The sequence below is a fragment of the Bos indicus genome, chromosome 3, assembly GCF_029378745.1.
Source record: "Bos indicus isolate NIAB-ARS_2022 breed Sahiwal x Tharparkar chromosome 3, NIAB-ARS_B.indTharparkar_mat_pri_1.0, whole genome shotgun sequence".
NCBI classification, from domain to species: Eukaryota; Metazoa; Chordata; class Mammalia; order Artiodactyla; family Bovidae; genus Bos; species Bos indicus.
Genome location: NC_091762.1, coordinates 79239215 through 79256946, shown reverse-complemented (window position 1 = coordinate 79256946; position 17732 = coordinate 79239215). Strand labels below are relative to the sequence as shown.

Sequence of the window (17732 nt, the reverse complement as noted above, 5' to 3'; positions counted from 1 at the left end):
TCCTCCAATTAAAAAAAAACAAGCAGAAATGAAGTGAAGGAACATTACCTTTGAGTGGTGTACCTCTGGCTAGCAGTTGAGATATTCTCAAAATAGAATAAATAAGCCATTTTAAGGGGAACCTTTCTCTCCATATTAAAAAATAATAATAATTATATTTAGAGTGCAATTTAAGTGTAGAACACTAGTTTTGAAAAATAGAAGTACACTATGTCAATGGAATAAAGCTCTGTTTTACATCTTTTTATACTTTTTTCTCATCTTTTTTTTTTCTTTTAGAGTGTACGCCAGTCTAGAAGGTTCCCCAAATCCATACCATTGTTATCTATGAAATAAAAGGCCAAGGGTGGAACTTGCTTTTGTGCTATTCTCCCAAAACATCTTCCTTCTAAGTAAAAGTATGCTTAGCAAGTCAAGATAGCTCAGCCCTGGAAGCTAGGACTTACCAAACCAGAAGATGCCAGAAAAAACTTGTGCCGTGGCCAGTGGATTTCACACTCCAGAAGGCTCCATGCCAGTTGTTTCTGTGCATCTCTGCACATCCCTCCACGTTAGCATTTTTCAGGGACCTGCCAGCCCCTCTCTGTCTTGCCCACTTGTACGTGATGTTTCCCTCAACTGGTGCCAAGCTGTTTAGTCTCTTGGATATTTTACTGTAACTTCCTTTGTTTGATTTACTTTAAAGTAGCCAAGTATTTCCACAAAGAAAGGGCTGTTGCGTTATTTAGAAACGAAGAAGACAGTAAAACTCCTGTTTCTTTTGTTTCTGTTGTGGGAAGTGACTGATAATCTTTTTCTCTTTATAAAGTGCTGATAATTTTTTCTCTCTGTGAAAGTAGAGTTTAAAAGCTATAAATCAGGCAGTTCTACTCATGAATCATATATTTCCTTCAGCTAATTACTTGCTATTTCAAATGCTTCAGAGATTGAAGTTCAGTGAACTTATTGAAAAGAAAATTCATCTCCATGACTCAATTTCACCTTTTTTTTTTTAGCTATTCAAAATACGGTCATCTTAAAAATGGTCATTTAAAACTCTCTGTGGTCTAATTCCCTTCACTCTTTACTAACAGCATAGTGCATAATGTTATAACCCTCAGCAAATTATAAAATTGAAATTTGAGTGCAGATGCTAGGAGGTAAAATGATGTATCCAGTTTTAAGAATTTACCTTTAAGACAAGAGGTTTTGGCATTTTATATCTGAAAATTGTAAACAGTTGTTTGGGGCACAGTAAGAAGAAGTATGATAGTTAAATAAAGATGTCTGTCTAACCCTACCACATAGACTGTGTGATAAAACTAATCAGACAGGGTGAAGTGGAGTGTTAATTTGGCAACTATCTACTGTTTTTGGTCAGAATGGATGGTAAAAGTTAATAAACCTAACCAAAAAAGATCTGAATATATTCTTTTTTGTTATAGTCTTTGCGGTTACATTTGACAAAATTGTAGAACTTTGAGCCCAAAAGGGACCCATAAATATCTGTCTGAAGACTTCATTTTATAGATGAGGATTATTAAAAACTGAGGATTAAATATCCAGTATGCTCCAAAGATCTTTATAAAATGTAAAATACAATCTAAATGAAGAGTAATTTTATTATGGCATGACCTCTCCAAGGTCATCAGGTTAATTAGTGGAAGATCGAGGTACAAAATCCAACTTGCTCTTCATCTTCAGCAAAAAGCTGATTAAGCTTAATAAAGACATGGGACATTCCTTTCTTCGTTTTAATTTGCATTGATTTTTAACCTTCTCATTACCTTTCCTGCATAAAAGCTGTCCATGTCTTAATCATTTCAAATAAAGAGAACTAATTTAGTATTCTTGAAACTTTTGTGATCAAAATCTAGCAGGAAATAGTTGGGGCGAGTTACTTTAAATGCCCCTGACTTTGGTTGTTTTGTTTTTTGCTATTTCAACTTCTGAATAAATATGAATAATAATATATCTGAATTAATATATCATCAGATAAAAAAATCTCATTAAGGCAACCAGGATTAACATTTTTATTTTCATGTAACTGAAATGGTACCCTACAGATAATTTATTTTCAACTTTTTCAGTTAACATAATCATGTATTTTTTCACTCTTTTCTTAGATTAGATTCCCATATATGAAATTAATGGATTAAAGGACAATATTTTTAAAACTTCAGATACTCATTTGCTTTTCCACTGATCCCAATGCCAAAGTTTAAGTAGTAAAAACCCTGTGATTTGCATAACTGCCCTCAACTTCTTTCTATTTCTTCCTTTCCTCTCTCTGAAATTGAAGGTGATAAATTGGAGAGTTTTACCAACTGGTGAAAAAATAGTCAATGTTTCGATTTTCTCTGCTGCTTAATAGAGCTATTAGTTTAGGAAGTAGAAATGAAGACAGTTATCTCAGATTAACTCTATCCCTGCAACCCAGAAGGTTTCTGCCCAGTGGCCCAAATCATGCAAAGCTCTCTCAACTCAAATATGCTTTCTGGATTCTTGAGTTGTGTTACCAACATCTTGGTGAAGCTGTGTTTAACAGTGTTGGCAGCTACACATTTACAAACAATATTGATGTAATTAATGCCTTGTCAACATTTTAAATCAAATAAACCTCATTTATAATAGATAGAGGTACATTTTGATGTGTCTAGGTAGCTCAAGATGAATTTTGATGTTTGTAGATATCTGAGTTAAGCAAATGTTGCAAATATCTTGCAGTAAAACATTGATGAATTTTAAGCTATTAACCTAAATCCTTAAAATGAAAAGATACAGGAAAAAATGAAGGGAAAATGACTTGGGAAGAACTGATCCTCTGGTTTGTAGTAGCCCCACCACCCTATTTGTGGTTTTGCTTTCCACTGTTTCAGTAACCTGTGGTCAACAGCAGTCCAAAAATATTAAATGGAAAATTCCAGAGGTAAACAATTTATAAGTTTTAAATTGTGCACTGTTCTGATTAATGTGGTAAAATCACGCACTGTCCCACTCCACTCACCCAGAGGCACGTGATTCCAACATATTCTGCCCGTAGTCACTTAGTAGCCAGGAGAGTCATCCCATCAACTGTTCTGGTATCCCAGTGCTTGTTTTCAAATGGCCTTTATTTTACGTTTCACATATTAATAGCCCCAAAAGCACAAGAGTAGTGTTGCTGGCCATTCAATATGCCTGAGACAAGTCATAAAATGTGCATCCTTTAAGTGAAAAGGTAAAAATTCTTGACTTAATAAGGAAAAGAAAAAAAAATTGTATCTGAGATTGCTAAGATCTATGGTAAGAACAAATCTTCTATTGGTGAAATTGTGAAAAAGAGAAGAAAAAATTGTGCAAGTTTTACTCCTCAAAGTGCAAAAGCTATGGCCATAGTGTGTGATAAGTGCTTAATTGAGATGGAGAAAGCACTAAATTTGTACAATATTTTGAGAGACTGCATTCACATAACTTTTATTACATATATTGTTATAATTGTTCTATTTTAGTGTTATGTACTATTGTTAATCTCTAACTGTGCCTAATTGTAAATTAAACTTTATCATTGGTAAAAGAAAAAGCATTGTATGTACAGAGTTCAGTACAGTCTTCGGTTTCATGCATCTACCAGGAGTCTTGGAACATACCCTCCACTAATACAAGGCGACTACTGGATAGTATTTACTAGGGGAAATTATTCCACGCCTAAAATATGCTTAATAGTCTAACCTTAGCTCTTTTGATATTTACTCATTGCTAACCAGGCAGTGGCACCCTACTCCAGTACTCTTGCCTGGAAACTCCCATGGTCGGAGGAGCCTGGTAGACTGCAGCCCATGGGGTCGCTAAGAGTCTGACACCACTGAGCGACTTCACTTTCACTTTTCACTTTCATGCATTGGAGAAGGAAATGGCAACCCACTCCAGTGTTCTTGCCTGGAGAATCCCAGGGACGGAGGAGACTGATGGGCTGCCGTCTATGGGATCTCACAGAGTCGGACACGACCAAAGCGACTTAGCAGCAGCAGCAACCATTACTTATTATGTAGGACAAAGTGAGCATGTAATGTAGGAAATGAAAATTTCTAACTCTTGGATGAATAAGAAAGCTTAATTTTTTCACCATTGTTATAAGATATACAGGACTTGAATTTGAAAACTAAAAAAATGTAAAAGGTTTCATTTCTGTAGGTGAAAGTAGGGAGAAGAGATTATTTAATAGCCAGGATAATCATTTAAGTATAAGAAAAGAACTGACAGAGTTGAAAAATATAGTCTAAAATTTGAGTAGCACTTGTTCACAGCAGTGAACTTCTAACTTCCTCTCTACCCTCTATCTGCTCAATATCAGCAGACCTATTGAAAGTAAGGAAGTTTTATGATAACTTGAGAATGAGGAAATGTAGGCTTTACCCCTCTTGTGGTATTTTGTTGCCTAGAAAACCTCTCTTGGCTCAAATGCATCATAGGTCTTCTTGACTTTCTTTTTTTGAAATCCTGCCTTAGCTACTTTGACTTGAATCAAATTTTCATAGACTATTCTCTTAGCTATCTTATCAGTTAATATCATATCTAACATTTTCATTATCTGGGGTTTTATTTATGTCTGTTCCAAACTGTAGGCTCTTGACTCCTGAAATTGTGCTTCAAATTTTTGAGGCTTCACGTTTGCTTCGGGTAGTGGGGCTAAAAATTATTAAGGAGGCATAGCTCTACTTCTGTCTTACGGTCAAAACAGAAGTGAAAAGCAAATGAAGGCTTTGGCCAGTTGATTGTAATTGGTTTGGGGGTGGTTTTCTTTGGAAAAGCTCTCTGCAGTTCTGCTTGATTTGGTCACTTAGGAAATTTGTTGGCTTGAAGAATTTTGATAACTTACCGTGGTTTTGACCAACACTAGGACAGGTAATGACTTCACCAGTGGGCACAGCAGCTTTAAAGATGGGACATTTTTTGTTGCATTTTCATAAATTCATGGAACATGCTTAGATTATCCAGGGGTAATGTGTATTTCTGGTATCCTTTTGCACACCAATTTGATTGTGAGAAGCTAGGAACTTTCTGATGGGTCACTAATGAGATGGACTCCAACTCCTGCTGTAATAGCCCAGAAGGATCAGTTTCACTGGTCAGATGCTACCCATCTACCAAGATGAAAGGGCACAGTGCCTTCCCTCTCTCAGCTCCTGTCCAGTGATCACTGATACTGGCTCCGTTCTGTAATTGGTCAGAATGATTTAGCTAGATCTGCATTTATTGATGCAATGGATATGTTTTTTTGATGAGGACCAGTACATTACTTGTGTTCTTGACAAGATGAACTGCCACAGAATTTTTTCCTGCTGCATTGTAACACACTTAGGATCCAGTTACACAACATTCATTTGCATCTTCCTTACCAATTGCATGGGAGCTTCCCTGACCATATCTCAAGATTAATCAGTGTTGTTTTTCAAGCACCTTATAATCAGTATAATCTAATTTCAGGGCATTCATTTTGTTTTGCTTGCAATACTTAAAAATGCTCCTTTACTAGTAATCTTTTATGTGTTTGAGGCATTAAAGTAAGGTCATCGTTGAATGCTATAATCGTAAAATAGGAGAACTTTGCCAAAAATAAACAAACAAAACATGACTCCGGGGCCAGAATGGATTCTCTTTATTTTTAGAGTAAGATAAATATATTGAGTAAAAAAAAAATGAGCTTTTTCATAAAGGTAATGAATAAGGAGGAGATATTAGTAAGTAATAATTCAAGAGAGATTTTTCTTCTTTGACCACTTCTTTTCAAATCTAACAGTGTGAGCCAGGACGGCACTTTCCCAAGAACTCTGGTTCTGCCTGACTGAACATTAATTATGGGGCCATGTAGAGATTTTTAAGGACCATGTCTTCACTTACAGCTTATTTGCTCTTAAATCTTCCTGAGGTACCAGGATAGAGCATTACATAAGGATCCATTCTGTTTAAGTGTATAGCTGTTTGTTATTTTTGTGTTATCAGATCCAAGATAGCACGGTAAGGAAAGCTATCTGAAGAGCACTTTGCTTCTTACACAGCACTCTCATCTATGTTGTCTCATCTGATGATCACCAAGAAGAAAGTATTATTATATCTCCATTTTCAATGTGAAACCAAGATGCAAGCTGATGTGTCTAAGATCCTCAGACACTAAATCATGATGCTTTGAATCAAATCTATTCTCTTTGCTTCAAAGTCAGATGACTTAAAAATAATAATTAAAGGGAAATTCACAATATAATTTATTTTATTTTTCTATGACTTGCTAACAAAACATATAATCAAAGAATTTTAAAGTTAGCATTCAACCAATCCTCCTTATTATTATTCAGACCTCAGCTTAGATGGTATCTCTTTAGAGAGGCCATTTTTATTGTGATTATCCTAACTCAGTAGCTTATTTGTTTTACAATTTGCTCTCAGAATATATGGTTTTTTACTTTTGTTGTTGTTATAGAACTTCTTCTTTTTTTTTTTTTTTTACTAATCCCCTCTCTTTGACTCTAATGTTATTGGTGACATGAATTGTTTCTACCTAATTCATTACTTGGAGAAGGACATGGCAACCCACTTCAGTGTTCTTGCCTGGAGAATCCCAGGGACGGGGGAGCCTTGGTGGGCTGCCGTCTATGGGGTCACACAGAGTTGGACATGACTGAAGTGACTTAGCAGCAGCAGCAGCAGTTCATTACTATATATCTGGCGTTTGGAATAGCTCTAGGCATGTGGTAGGCATTCAAGTAAATATTTGTTGGATCAATTGCATGAAGGCTGGGCTTGCTTGATGGCTCAGGCGGTAAAGAATCTGCCCGCAATGTGGGAGACCCAGGTTTGATTCCTGGGTTGAGAAGATCCCTTAGAGAAGGGAATGGCTACCCACTCCAGTATTCTTATCGGGAAAATTCCATGGAGAGAAGAGCCTGGTGAGCTACAGTACATGGGGTCCCAAAGAGTTGGGCATGGCTGAGCGACTAAAACTTTCACACACTTGGAAACTTAATTTGTTGAGAACCAGCTATATTATTTGTAGCAAATCTATTAGAATCCAAGAATTCTGTTTCCTGTTGCACTATACCATGCTACACATAGGTGCTTCCTATAAGCAAAACTAGTTTTCCTAATTGTTAGCTTTGTTAAGAGGTCCCCATCTGGTTCACAGTGACTCTTCAAAGTACCCTCAGAAGCAGGAAAAGTTTGTACAGGAGCCTTATCCCAAATCAATCAGATAATAGAGAACAAAGTCTTAGAAATATATGCTCTTTCTTTGTAAGCAGAAATATGAAGCACGTTTTTATTGTTGTTTGGTTTGACACTGGAGTATTCAGCTTATTTTTCTCTTGGAAAATCTGCATTCTGTGGACGAGAATATAAAGTCTACAGAGACTGACAATAGTCATTGCACACTCAGTTGGGAGCATGGAGGTGAATATATGCAGTGTCTAAAATACAGCATATCTGCTGTGTCTGAAGCATAGCAGCTTAGTCCTTACGCCATTATTGGTTGTACTTTTTCCTGACATATTGCTGATATTCCTCTCATCCCTACCCTGGCCATATATTCAATTCAGATGTGCCACTGGATTGACCTCAACTGTGGAAATCTGAATAAAATCCATATTTAGTGCAGTTATCACCTTATATCAGGCAGTCAGTCTGTGGCCATTCATGGCTTCTGTTTAATACAAGATAACTTCCGAAGTCTCTTAATTTCACTAAATTGGCTAAGTCATGAAATCATGAAAGGCTGGATTTGAAACAGCTGGACATCTCCAAAATAAACTTTCTAAAGGTATGGCTTTAACACAAGGCCATGTTGAGTTACAGCTTCATCTGACGGGCTTCGTCTATCTTTCTGGCAATTCTGGTTTGCACTCCTTAGACTAGTGAATAATCTAAATGTCAACCAGCAAGCCAGAACTTCTATGAGTAACTCATGGGTCACATAATCTATATGACATAGCACTGCATCACACCTGCAGCAGCATATCAGGGGAATTCTCTAGTTAATTTCTTGTCAACAATGAAAGGAGTTTAGGTGCTGAAGAGCCAACTGAAACCTCCACCCAGATGCAAATCAAGTGAAAAAGATGCCAGGAGCTCAGATTATTTTAAAATTCAGAGACAAAATTCAGTTTGAAGTGCAAATTCTACAAAGGTCTCATACACTTTGGCAACCACTGTATATATAATTTTCCAACCTTCTCATTTTAAAGGTAGAAGAACAGTCTCCAAGAAGCTCAACAACTTGCCAAGTTTCTCAGTCTAAGTTACGATATAGGATTTTATTTTCAGACCTAGTTGGATACTCAGCTGATCCTATTCATGGTATTATGATGTTGAGTCTATTGTTAGAGTCTTATTTATGCTGTTAGACCCCACTGGTAAAGCCATCCTATAATCAGAACCCTTTCTACTTCATGTATAATCCATGCATCCAACTCTGAAACTATTTTTATAAGCCTTTCATGCTCCAACAAACTTAAACATCTGGGAGTGCACTGTATGGATACTTGTTCAAAGTATCCATCCATCTCTTACAAATTTTAGTAGCTAATAACAGGAAAGACAAAATGTAAAACAAGTTGACTATCTTTTTTGAAGATAAATTACTTAAGACAATTCATCCTTTAAGGTTTAAAAATATACTCAAATCTCTAATCTATGGCAGATTCTTCTCAATTTGAAAATACATATTCTAGTATAGGGATTGTCAAAATACTAAAACAGATAGCATATATTTATTCAAGGAAGAAAAGGATATTTCAGTGTCATCTGAGGATTTTCTTTCTTTATTTGATGGTCCCTAGGAGGAAATGGCAACCCACTCCACTGTTCTTGCCTGGAGAATCCCAGGGACGGCAGAGCCTGGTGGGCTGCCATCTATGGGGTTGCACAGAGTTGGATATGACTGAAGCGACTTAGCAACAGCAGCAGACTTAATCTTAAAAATTTCCAAACTAGGGGGTTGTCCCAAACCTGGAAAGTAGTGATTTCCAGGGCAAGTTTTGAAGTATCCTGTTGTCTTTTATCTCAAAGGGCATATGACAATTGGTAGCAGAAATCAATATCATTAACATTAAACACAATATATGCCACATAATGTGTTTAAAATAGTTATAGTAGTAATCTCAAAAATCAGCTATGGTAGCTTTTTATGGCTGCAAAAATACTGAATATTTTAATAAGGTAATATTTAATACAGGATTTTAAACAACACAGAGGATGTAATAAGATAAAACTGGAAATCAGTTCTTAAAGAGAGTCATGACCAGTCCTTATGGGGATGATTTTCTTGTTCTGGGGTATTGCTTTCAAGTTAAATATGAAGGCCTTCAAGCATAGATCATGTTTTCCACTAGTCAAGAGAGGGCATTAGACTGAACTGTCCATGGGTCTGATCCATGGTAAGATTTCTAATTTTTAAAATGTAACAAGTTGTAGAACCTCTGGCTGTGAAATGGTTCAAAAGAAACCTTGGTTATCTACTTTGGAATCATATTAACATCCCATGGCCTTAGAACTAGCTTTAGAAGCTTGAGGTTAAATATTAACCATCTTGCACAGAAAAAGTGATAGAAGGCTTAAATGTAAAAGCAAACGAGTAATAGTGTACCTTGATTCCTCGATTTTTTTTCAATTGCTACAATGATTTTTATGATCTATAAAAATAAATAAATAAATAAAGCCTATGCTGTATTTAGTTATCGGGCCAGCATCCCAAATCTGCCATAGCCCCTTTTTTTTGGTGGGGGGGGGGGCGGTGGGGTTGGGGGTCTGTCACTATTAATAACCAGATTAAAAGGGAAAGTTCAAGTACATAAATTGAAATTATGAAACAGGTGTTTCTTATCAGTAACCGTTGCAGGTGTTTCTTATCAGAAGGAAAGACTTCTATCAAAAAGAACAAGCTTGTATGCCTGTGGTGGATTCATTTCGATATTTGGCAAAACTAATACAATTATGTAAAGTTTAAAAATAAAATAAAATTTTAAAAAAAAAGCAAAGCAAAAAAAAAAAAAGAACAAGCTTGAATATTTTAAATTATCTAAGAATATACTATACTTCCAAACCTGACACGTTATCAGTGTTATGACTTTAAAATCCAATCTCTTTAAGAGATATTTGGGACATGTAATATCTGGTACATATTTATACTAAAAAGAAACATTTGTTGTTTATCTGAAATTTAAATTTAACTCAGTATCTTGAATATTTATTTACTAAATCTAGAAACCCTACATATATGAAAACATACATATGCTCTTATACTATATTTATAAGCTATAAACTATAGTTATATAATTTATAGTTAAATGCATATAAGTTATAGTTAAATGCATAGTGAAAATATGTCTTTAGATATAAAAATAGTGTCTTTTGTCTATTTAATTGTGTCATTGAGCTACTCTCAGAGTTAGGGGAAAGTTAGTTTATGAAACATTTCTCTAAATATTTTTATGAGGAATCCTTTAGGCCTAGGAAAAGTCAGTTTTGTAGCATGCCGATAATATGTGTCAATTCTCCTCTTGAAAAGTTTTTAGAAAATCTTAAAAAAAAAAAAAAGCAGCAAAGAGTATAGATAAACAGATGGGTAAGAAGAAACAACTAATGATTTTGAGAACTGTTCAAGACCTAGTATCAAGTTGTAAAGCGATTATATTCAAAATTATATTTAAATTCTTTTGATGTTTTTCAGTTCTACATATGAAAGTGCCGATGGTTTGTCTCTACCTTGACTTTTAAAATGTCACTTGAACAGATACTAGTCCTCTAACCAGCAAATGGAATTTACTCCGTTTTAGCTTCATCCTAAATGCCAGTGTTTTGTTACAGAATTATGGTAGAGGTTTCCATGATTGTTTTTCATTGCATACTAATTTAGTGTGGATTATGATGTTACTGTACAGTTAAGAGAATCGCTCAATTCTAATATGTTTAAATGTTCTTCTTTCTGATCTGGCACATGGACAATAAGAATGACTTAGCTATGTTCCTTGGAGCACCAGGGATTTACTCCAGGTATTAATACAGCAGTATGTGTATGCTAGAATGCCCAATCATGGAATTGTCAGCTTAAAAAAAAAAAGCACAACATGAAAGATGTGAGTTAAGTTTTATTTGACGCTAAATGCGGACCGCACCCAGGGACACAGTACTTCAGATAGCTCTGGGAAAGTGCTTCAAAGCAGCAGCCGGAAAGGTCAGTATATATATATGATTTTGGTGAAGGGGGAATACATGCAATTGAGCACATATTCTTCCAGAAAGTTTCTGCTTCTTCCATGAAGTTTTCTGCTAGTCACAAGAAGCAGTCCTCACTATGAAGGATTTTGGTGCTTTTATAGATATAAGGAGATACAAGAATTGGGCTCATAAAATCAGCTCCTGAAAATCTTTAACCATCTGAAGACCTGTCCTGCCAAGTTTCCCCTAAGCACAGAGTGCCTCATTTCTGCTGTCACCCTGAACTCCCTTTAGGGGGTATTGAAGGTCACCAGCTGTGGCAGCATGTGATTTAATCCTGTAGAGGTAGATGGCAAGTGCCAATTTGTAGTTGACAGAACTATATAGTCTCTAGTTAAGTAGATATTAATGGACAGTGGCAGATTATTCCTTTCTTAACCCCATTACCAACTCACTCAGTTCAATTCCATTTGCCTCTTAAATAGGACAAACATGTCATCAAAGAAATTGGACAGCAAGTTTCAAACAGCTAATAGAGTTCATAGGGAAAGACTAAAGGACCCAAGAGATGAGATGCACATTGTCAGATAATCTGAAACGCTAAGAACTGTGAAAACTGTGAGTTTATAAAGGGTTTTAGAAAAAGTACACTGTATTCCCATTTTTATTGTTGTTTTTTAAATCAGATTTTGCAAAGAAAAGTGTAGGTGTTTAGGAATCAGGTCCTTCATTTCTTTGGGTCTTCTTCATTTTTTCTCATGTAAAATTAGGAATATGGAAGATGCAGTTTGTTTTAATCAAAAAGAACCTGAGAAATTCACCATTTTACAACTACAGGAATTGAGCACCAAGAATTTCATTCATCTTTACCCAAGATCATACATCTGGCCAGTGCCAGAACTAAAAGACAAGCTCATCTTACTTCCATTTCTTGCTAAACTGGGCCACCACAGTTTCAACTTCCTTCTACTGCTACTAGCATTCTATGATTTCAGGCAGAATGTTAAGCCTCTTCACTTTTCCTGATGCCCGGGAATTCTTATTAAGTTATGACTAACAAAGTGTAAAATATGAGTCAAAATTTAGTCCCTAATAAAGTCATTGTGACTTTAATGACTTTGGCAGTTGTTTCATACTGCAAAAACAGGAAGATCTCACACAATAAGGCGCCTGTCTCACAGATGGGCTCCTGCGCAGACGGCCACCCACAAGGGTGACTTCGGGGGCTGTCTTCCTCTCCGGAGAACCATTTTTTCATCTGTACAATTTCATCTACTTACTTTATCTTAAGGTTGTCAATGAGAGCAAAGTACCTGGTTTATCTAGTCTTTGATAGGCTGAAGAGTATTTTTGATCACTAAAAACTCACTCTTAAGTGATTTCTAGGTCCCCCTAACAAGCTCAGATTAGTTTTAAAAGTAACCGTCTTATATGCTTGATACTAGCCTCTTGTATTATTACTCTTCTAGATGGTTTTATACTCAGAAATATAGAATTACCAAGTTTTAGAACAGGGATGAATTTCTGAGATCATTCTAATCCTGCCTTCCTATGTGATCAATTTAAGAACTATTCAAGAGAGTTTCTAACCTGCCTGTAGATCTTTGCACAAAGTCCAAACTAGTCCTCTGATGAGAAATATAATAAAGTGATGAAGTGTTCCATCCCTTAAGGAGAAATTGGCTTGGAAACAAATATTCTTTGTATGTAGCATTGAAGCTAAAGAAAAATTGAAGCCATAAAACCAAATGTTTACATCAAGTGTTAACTGAATTTCAACTTTTGCTTGTCTATATATTTTAAGTAACTTCCCATTATAAAGCCATCCTACTAAAAAAAAAAAAATTCACGTATGATTTTACAGAGGAGATATATACTAGGCAAACAATATTGAATAATTTAAACTGAGAATGCTATCTTTTTCTTTTCCCAAAAATATCACTGTAATCTCTGGCAGTGTTCATGAATCTAGTGTTGGGTGTAAGCTTAAGGAAGCATTGGAGGAATTTGGATTACTAAGGGTTCATTCACAAACTTTGCTTGTCTGTGTTGAAAAGAGGCTTTGCCATTTCCTCTGGGACCTTATTTCTAGGTGAGCTCTAACAGGGTTTTCTTGTGAAGGCAGATTCTTAACAGAATAGGATCTGTGTACCTTAAGTTGTAGAGACACATTTGTCTTTGAAATAGTGTGCTTCTGTTTGTGGATTTCTCTATTCCATTTGTTAAAGTAAATAATATCTAATTCCCTTTCAATCTTGTAACTCCTGGGGCCACAGTGTCCCTAAGGAACTATTTAATCTTATCTGGACTGAACAACCAACTTGATAAGGAGACAGGGAGACTACAAGGGTCTTGGGATATAAAACTCTGGAGGAAGAATAACCACTTCTCTTCCTTTGTTGGTGACTTATTCTTAAGGACTGAAGCATTTCCGATTTGGGTTGTTTTTCTCAGTAATGTTAAGAGAGTTTTGTTTTCTGGGAAATTTTGGTTGCTGGTAAACCAAGCTTCTGTCCAGACTGTAGGAGGCAGCCACAAAATGCATCATAGACTCTTGACAGGTTTGGGCTGAGATCCTAAAATCATGCATCACTCTCATTTTGTATAAAGAGCTAAGGTGACTTCACCAGACTGCTATCTGTTATCAAGAGCTGAGAATGAAAATCTAGATTCATCTACTATATCATAGCTGCCTCTGGCTCAACAGAAACAACTCCCATCTGGGAATCAGATGCTGAAAATCCCACTAAGCTAAGCTCCCTAACTCTCTTCCCAGCCTAAACCCCAAACATAAGCTATTCCGTTCCTTGGTGTGTCTCATCACGCAGTCCAGCTCTTATCATACTCTGCATTACTAGAATGTAAAAGATACCCCCTGTCTGCTCCTCCATGGCAATGTCTGCCTTAATTTGTACCCAGCTCAATATAAATGGGCCATTCATAAATGCTTTTTGATGAGAGCAGTGATTGCCTTTAGTCGAACCCTTCCTTAGGAAGGAGAAAAACCAAAGACTATTGCTAAGCAATATTTAAAGGACACGGTCAGTTTCTGAGTGACCTCCATCCGCATACTTCATCATGTTGCATGTTTTATGTTTGCCTTAAGATGACGTTGGGTTTCAGTGGCACCGTCATGCCCTTAGCAAAATGCTTATGTTGCTTGTTGTTTAGTCACTAAGTCTTGTCCAATTCTTTTGTGACCTCATGGACTGTATCCTGCCAGGCTCCTCTATATATGGGATTTCCCAGGCAAGAATATTGGAGTGGATGGCCATTTCCTTCTCCAGGGGATCTTCCAGACAAGGGATCCAACCTGCATCTCCTGCACTGCAGGTGGATTCTTTCCCTGCACTGAGCCACCAGGGAAGCCCTAAAGGCTCATTGAAGAACTAATTTAGGCATGAGAAGGAGAAAGGCAGTTTTCACCTGTTACTTACATGAGTTCCCTGACCCTTCTGTGAGCTCTGCAAGAAAGGTGAGGTGTCTGGTTTATTCTCAGCCCTATATCTTAGAGCCACCTCCCTGTTCCCACGCTGGGACTGATTGACACTGTATAGCAACAGGATCTTCTGGCAATGAGAGGAAATAGGAAAAACATAAGAAGCAAAGTCTCTCCTAGTCTATTATGATTTAATTTCTACCTGCTCTTATATTCTGAACTGAGGGGCCAATTTGGCCAATAAAGAGTTGGCCCCACCCTCACCTGACAGTTAACTGCGGTGGTTAAGGAAGAGGCCCTAATATATCTGATTATTTCTACTAGGGTGAAACTGATTAAAAGCATGAAAAGTGTTTTTTGTTTGTTTGTTTGGAGGAGTTTTTGTTTTTGTGTTTTTACTGCTATATCCTCAATGCGTTGCTTGGCATGTCTCGGGTGTCCATCAAATATTTATAAAATACATGGGATGAAACAACATTATTCAACTAGTATGAACCTGACTGATGCCAAGATCTTCCTAAGTTTTTTTCCAAGAGATTAAAGGAACCAAAATGAAGATGACTGTGTGAATGTTGCGTTTGGCTAAGTCTAGCGCATAGACATAATTAAAGATATCATCTGTCTCTATGTTTTCTACAAGATATTTTTTGCAATGCTCCTAGTAAAGTTTGTTTCTTTGCCAAAATTCAGCTGATCCATCAGAGCACAGAAACCTGTCTTTTTCAGTTTCTAATTCTTTAGTGTAAGTGCCTATCTTTTGAGAACTGAAAATGAGAGGCTATTATGACTGAGTGGTTATGTCTTAAAAAATAAAGAACTTGGAACTTACACCTGGAAGTTCTGATTCACCTGGAGTTCAAATTGCAGAGTGGTTCAATAAGTAAAACACACTAGCTCAGATGATTAAATTCAGAGATTTCTGGTGACTGTCACTAACATTTGTATCATGGGAGGGAAGACCCAAACATCCACCAGCAGGGTTCCCCAAAAAGAGGGTGATGGATGGTACATGCCTCTTTGAGGACAGTTCCTAGAGCGGTGAGCCAGAGGACCACAATACTGACTTGCATTGGCTTCACCTCGAAAAGCTTGGTATCCTGGGCACAGGGAGTGGTGTGAAGTGGGCCTGGATGCGTGACGTGAAGCCATTGCCAGTGCAGGATGCTCATGTGAAAGGGGAATGCCTCACAGGAAAGAGAGCCAATTGCAGTTGCGTGCAGGGGCTGTTGCCATGGTGCTTCGCTGTTCCTTTAGCATGCTGTACTTGAACTGCAAGTCCAGGGGTAGGGTAATGGAGGAGGGAGGAGGGGAGTAGGATGGCCTGGGTGGGGAATCCCACTGCAGAGCTCTAGTCTCTGACTTTCTTCATGCCTGTGATCTTTCTAAAGCTGACAAGGTAAGAGAGAGAGAGAAAGAAAGAGACACTATAGGAAAGAATTCCTCAACATGCTCTATATTGCAAAAACAAAACAAAATAAAGATTAATTTAACTCAAATATTTTTTTCATGAATTAGAAGATGTGACACTGAAATACCGAAACAGCACAGTCATTCATAACCCTGAATAATTCTCCATTCATGCAGCAAACGATAGCTTGTATTTCCTAACACACTCCAGATCCTAAATGGAAAGGTTAAATGTGTTTAATTCATTTGTCGAATGCAGTCTCATGTGCATATTAATGAGCTGGTGGAGGACAGAGAATTGCATTCTGTGTACGAAGTACTTTTAAAATTAAATAGATTAATTCCCAATCATTTCATTGTGAAAGAAGTCTAAATGCACTGGCCTGCCATTGGTGTGCAAAAAATGCCCCGAAAAGCTAGCTTAAAAAAATATTCTTGTATTCTGAAAGTCTAATTTGAAAAACAGCCACAGTTTTAACTTTTTCAATGTTCAGAAAATAATAAAACACACCATCACTTGGAAACCCTTAAATCAGCTTAGCTCTGTGCAAAGGCTGTGTCTGTGACATCCGGATCTCCGCAGTAGAGAGGGTTAAAAACACCTAGATGAAATGGGGGAGGGTACAGACTTCGGATTCCTTAAATATTCATGGGGCTTCCTCCATTTTAATCTTCTCCTTTTAAAAAGATGGCTGTGTTTCCCAGCCTGGTATCCCCTCAGGAAAGAAGAATTGTTCCTTCCTTGCAGAGTTCAGCTGAGCAGGACTAATCTAGAGTGGAAACCCCTTCGGCCACCAAGACTATTCATAATTCATAAGTGTTGCAAACCAGCCAGCTGAATGCATTTGGACAGGCTCTTGCTCCTTCGTGCAATTCCTGATTTCATTACTCTCTCTGCCAGGAAAGAAGCAGGGAGCACAGGCGAAGATGGGCTTTGTTTGGATTAGGAAATGCCCTAAATTTTGGAGGCTTTGTCTTTCATAAGTTTTGATTATTTCACCACTGAATCTGCAAGGCTTTCCCGATCCTGTTGGGACTGCTCTCAGAACTGTGAATTCTTTCAAAGGGATTTGTGGATTGTGGCAAGGAGTGCTTTCCAAAATGCCTGAGGCAAACTATTTGTTATCTGTATCTTGGGGTTACATCAAGGTGGGTTAATTTGATTCCATTATCTTTGGTAGCATGTGAAACCTTTACAGCTGTATGTTTTCTGTGAAGTAGAAAAGCCTCTGTAATGATTTATCTGTGTTATCACTTAGCCTGCTGAGGCGGCTTATTGTGAAGCAAGGACATGTTATATTACATTGTATTTAAATAGACTGTGCTGTATTTTAACCCTGTTCTTTTTACTCATCTCTGTTTTTAAGGATGCTTTTCTTCTCCCTTAAATTTTTCACATTTAATTGCCTCTTACTGTATAGGTTATTAAGTTATATTTTAAAGTTAATTTTCAATAAATATATTTTAAAATGTGATTACATTTTTAAGTGAAATTATCTTAACTTCTATTAAAATTCCTTTTCCTGTGTTTACATCTTCAAAAGAAATCAGATGTTAATTCTAAGACATCCTGAGAAAACCTCTTTTTTCTAAGGTGACGTTGGAACAATTTCACATTAAGGGGATATTGTATTTTGTAGAAACAGAGTTATTTATCTAATGACATCTACTTACCCAGTCTCTTGGTTCTTAATAAAGTTGGAAGCATCTAAAATAATAATTT

The 17732-nt window shown here is 36.8% G+C and overlaps 1 protein-coding gene across 4 annotated transcripts in view; it reads left to right on the top strand.

Annotated features, from left to right (window-relative positions):
- PDE4B (phosphodiesterase 4B) overlaps positions 1–17732 on the top strand; it is a 539031-nt gene that overhangs the window by 502275 nt on the left and 19024 nt on the right. The window contains exon 1 of one of the 4 annotated variants that reach the window (XM_070786390.1): positions 9738–17158. The exons of the other annotated variants lie outside the window; for them this stretch is intronic. Coding sequence (XP_070642491.1) covers positions 17111–17158 — 48 coding nt within the window. The 5' untranslated portion in view covers positions 9738–17110. Of the gene's footprint in view, positions 1–9737; positions 17159–17732 lie in introns of those variants that run through there. 4 annotated transcript variants of the gene reach the window in all.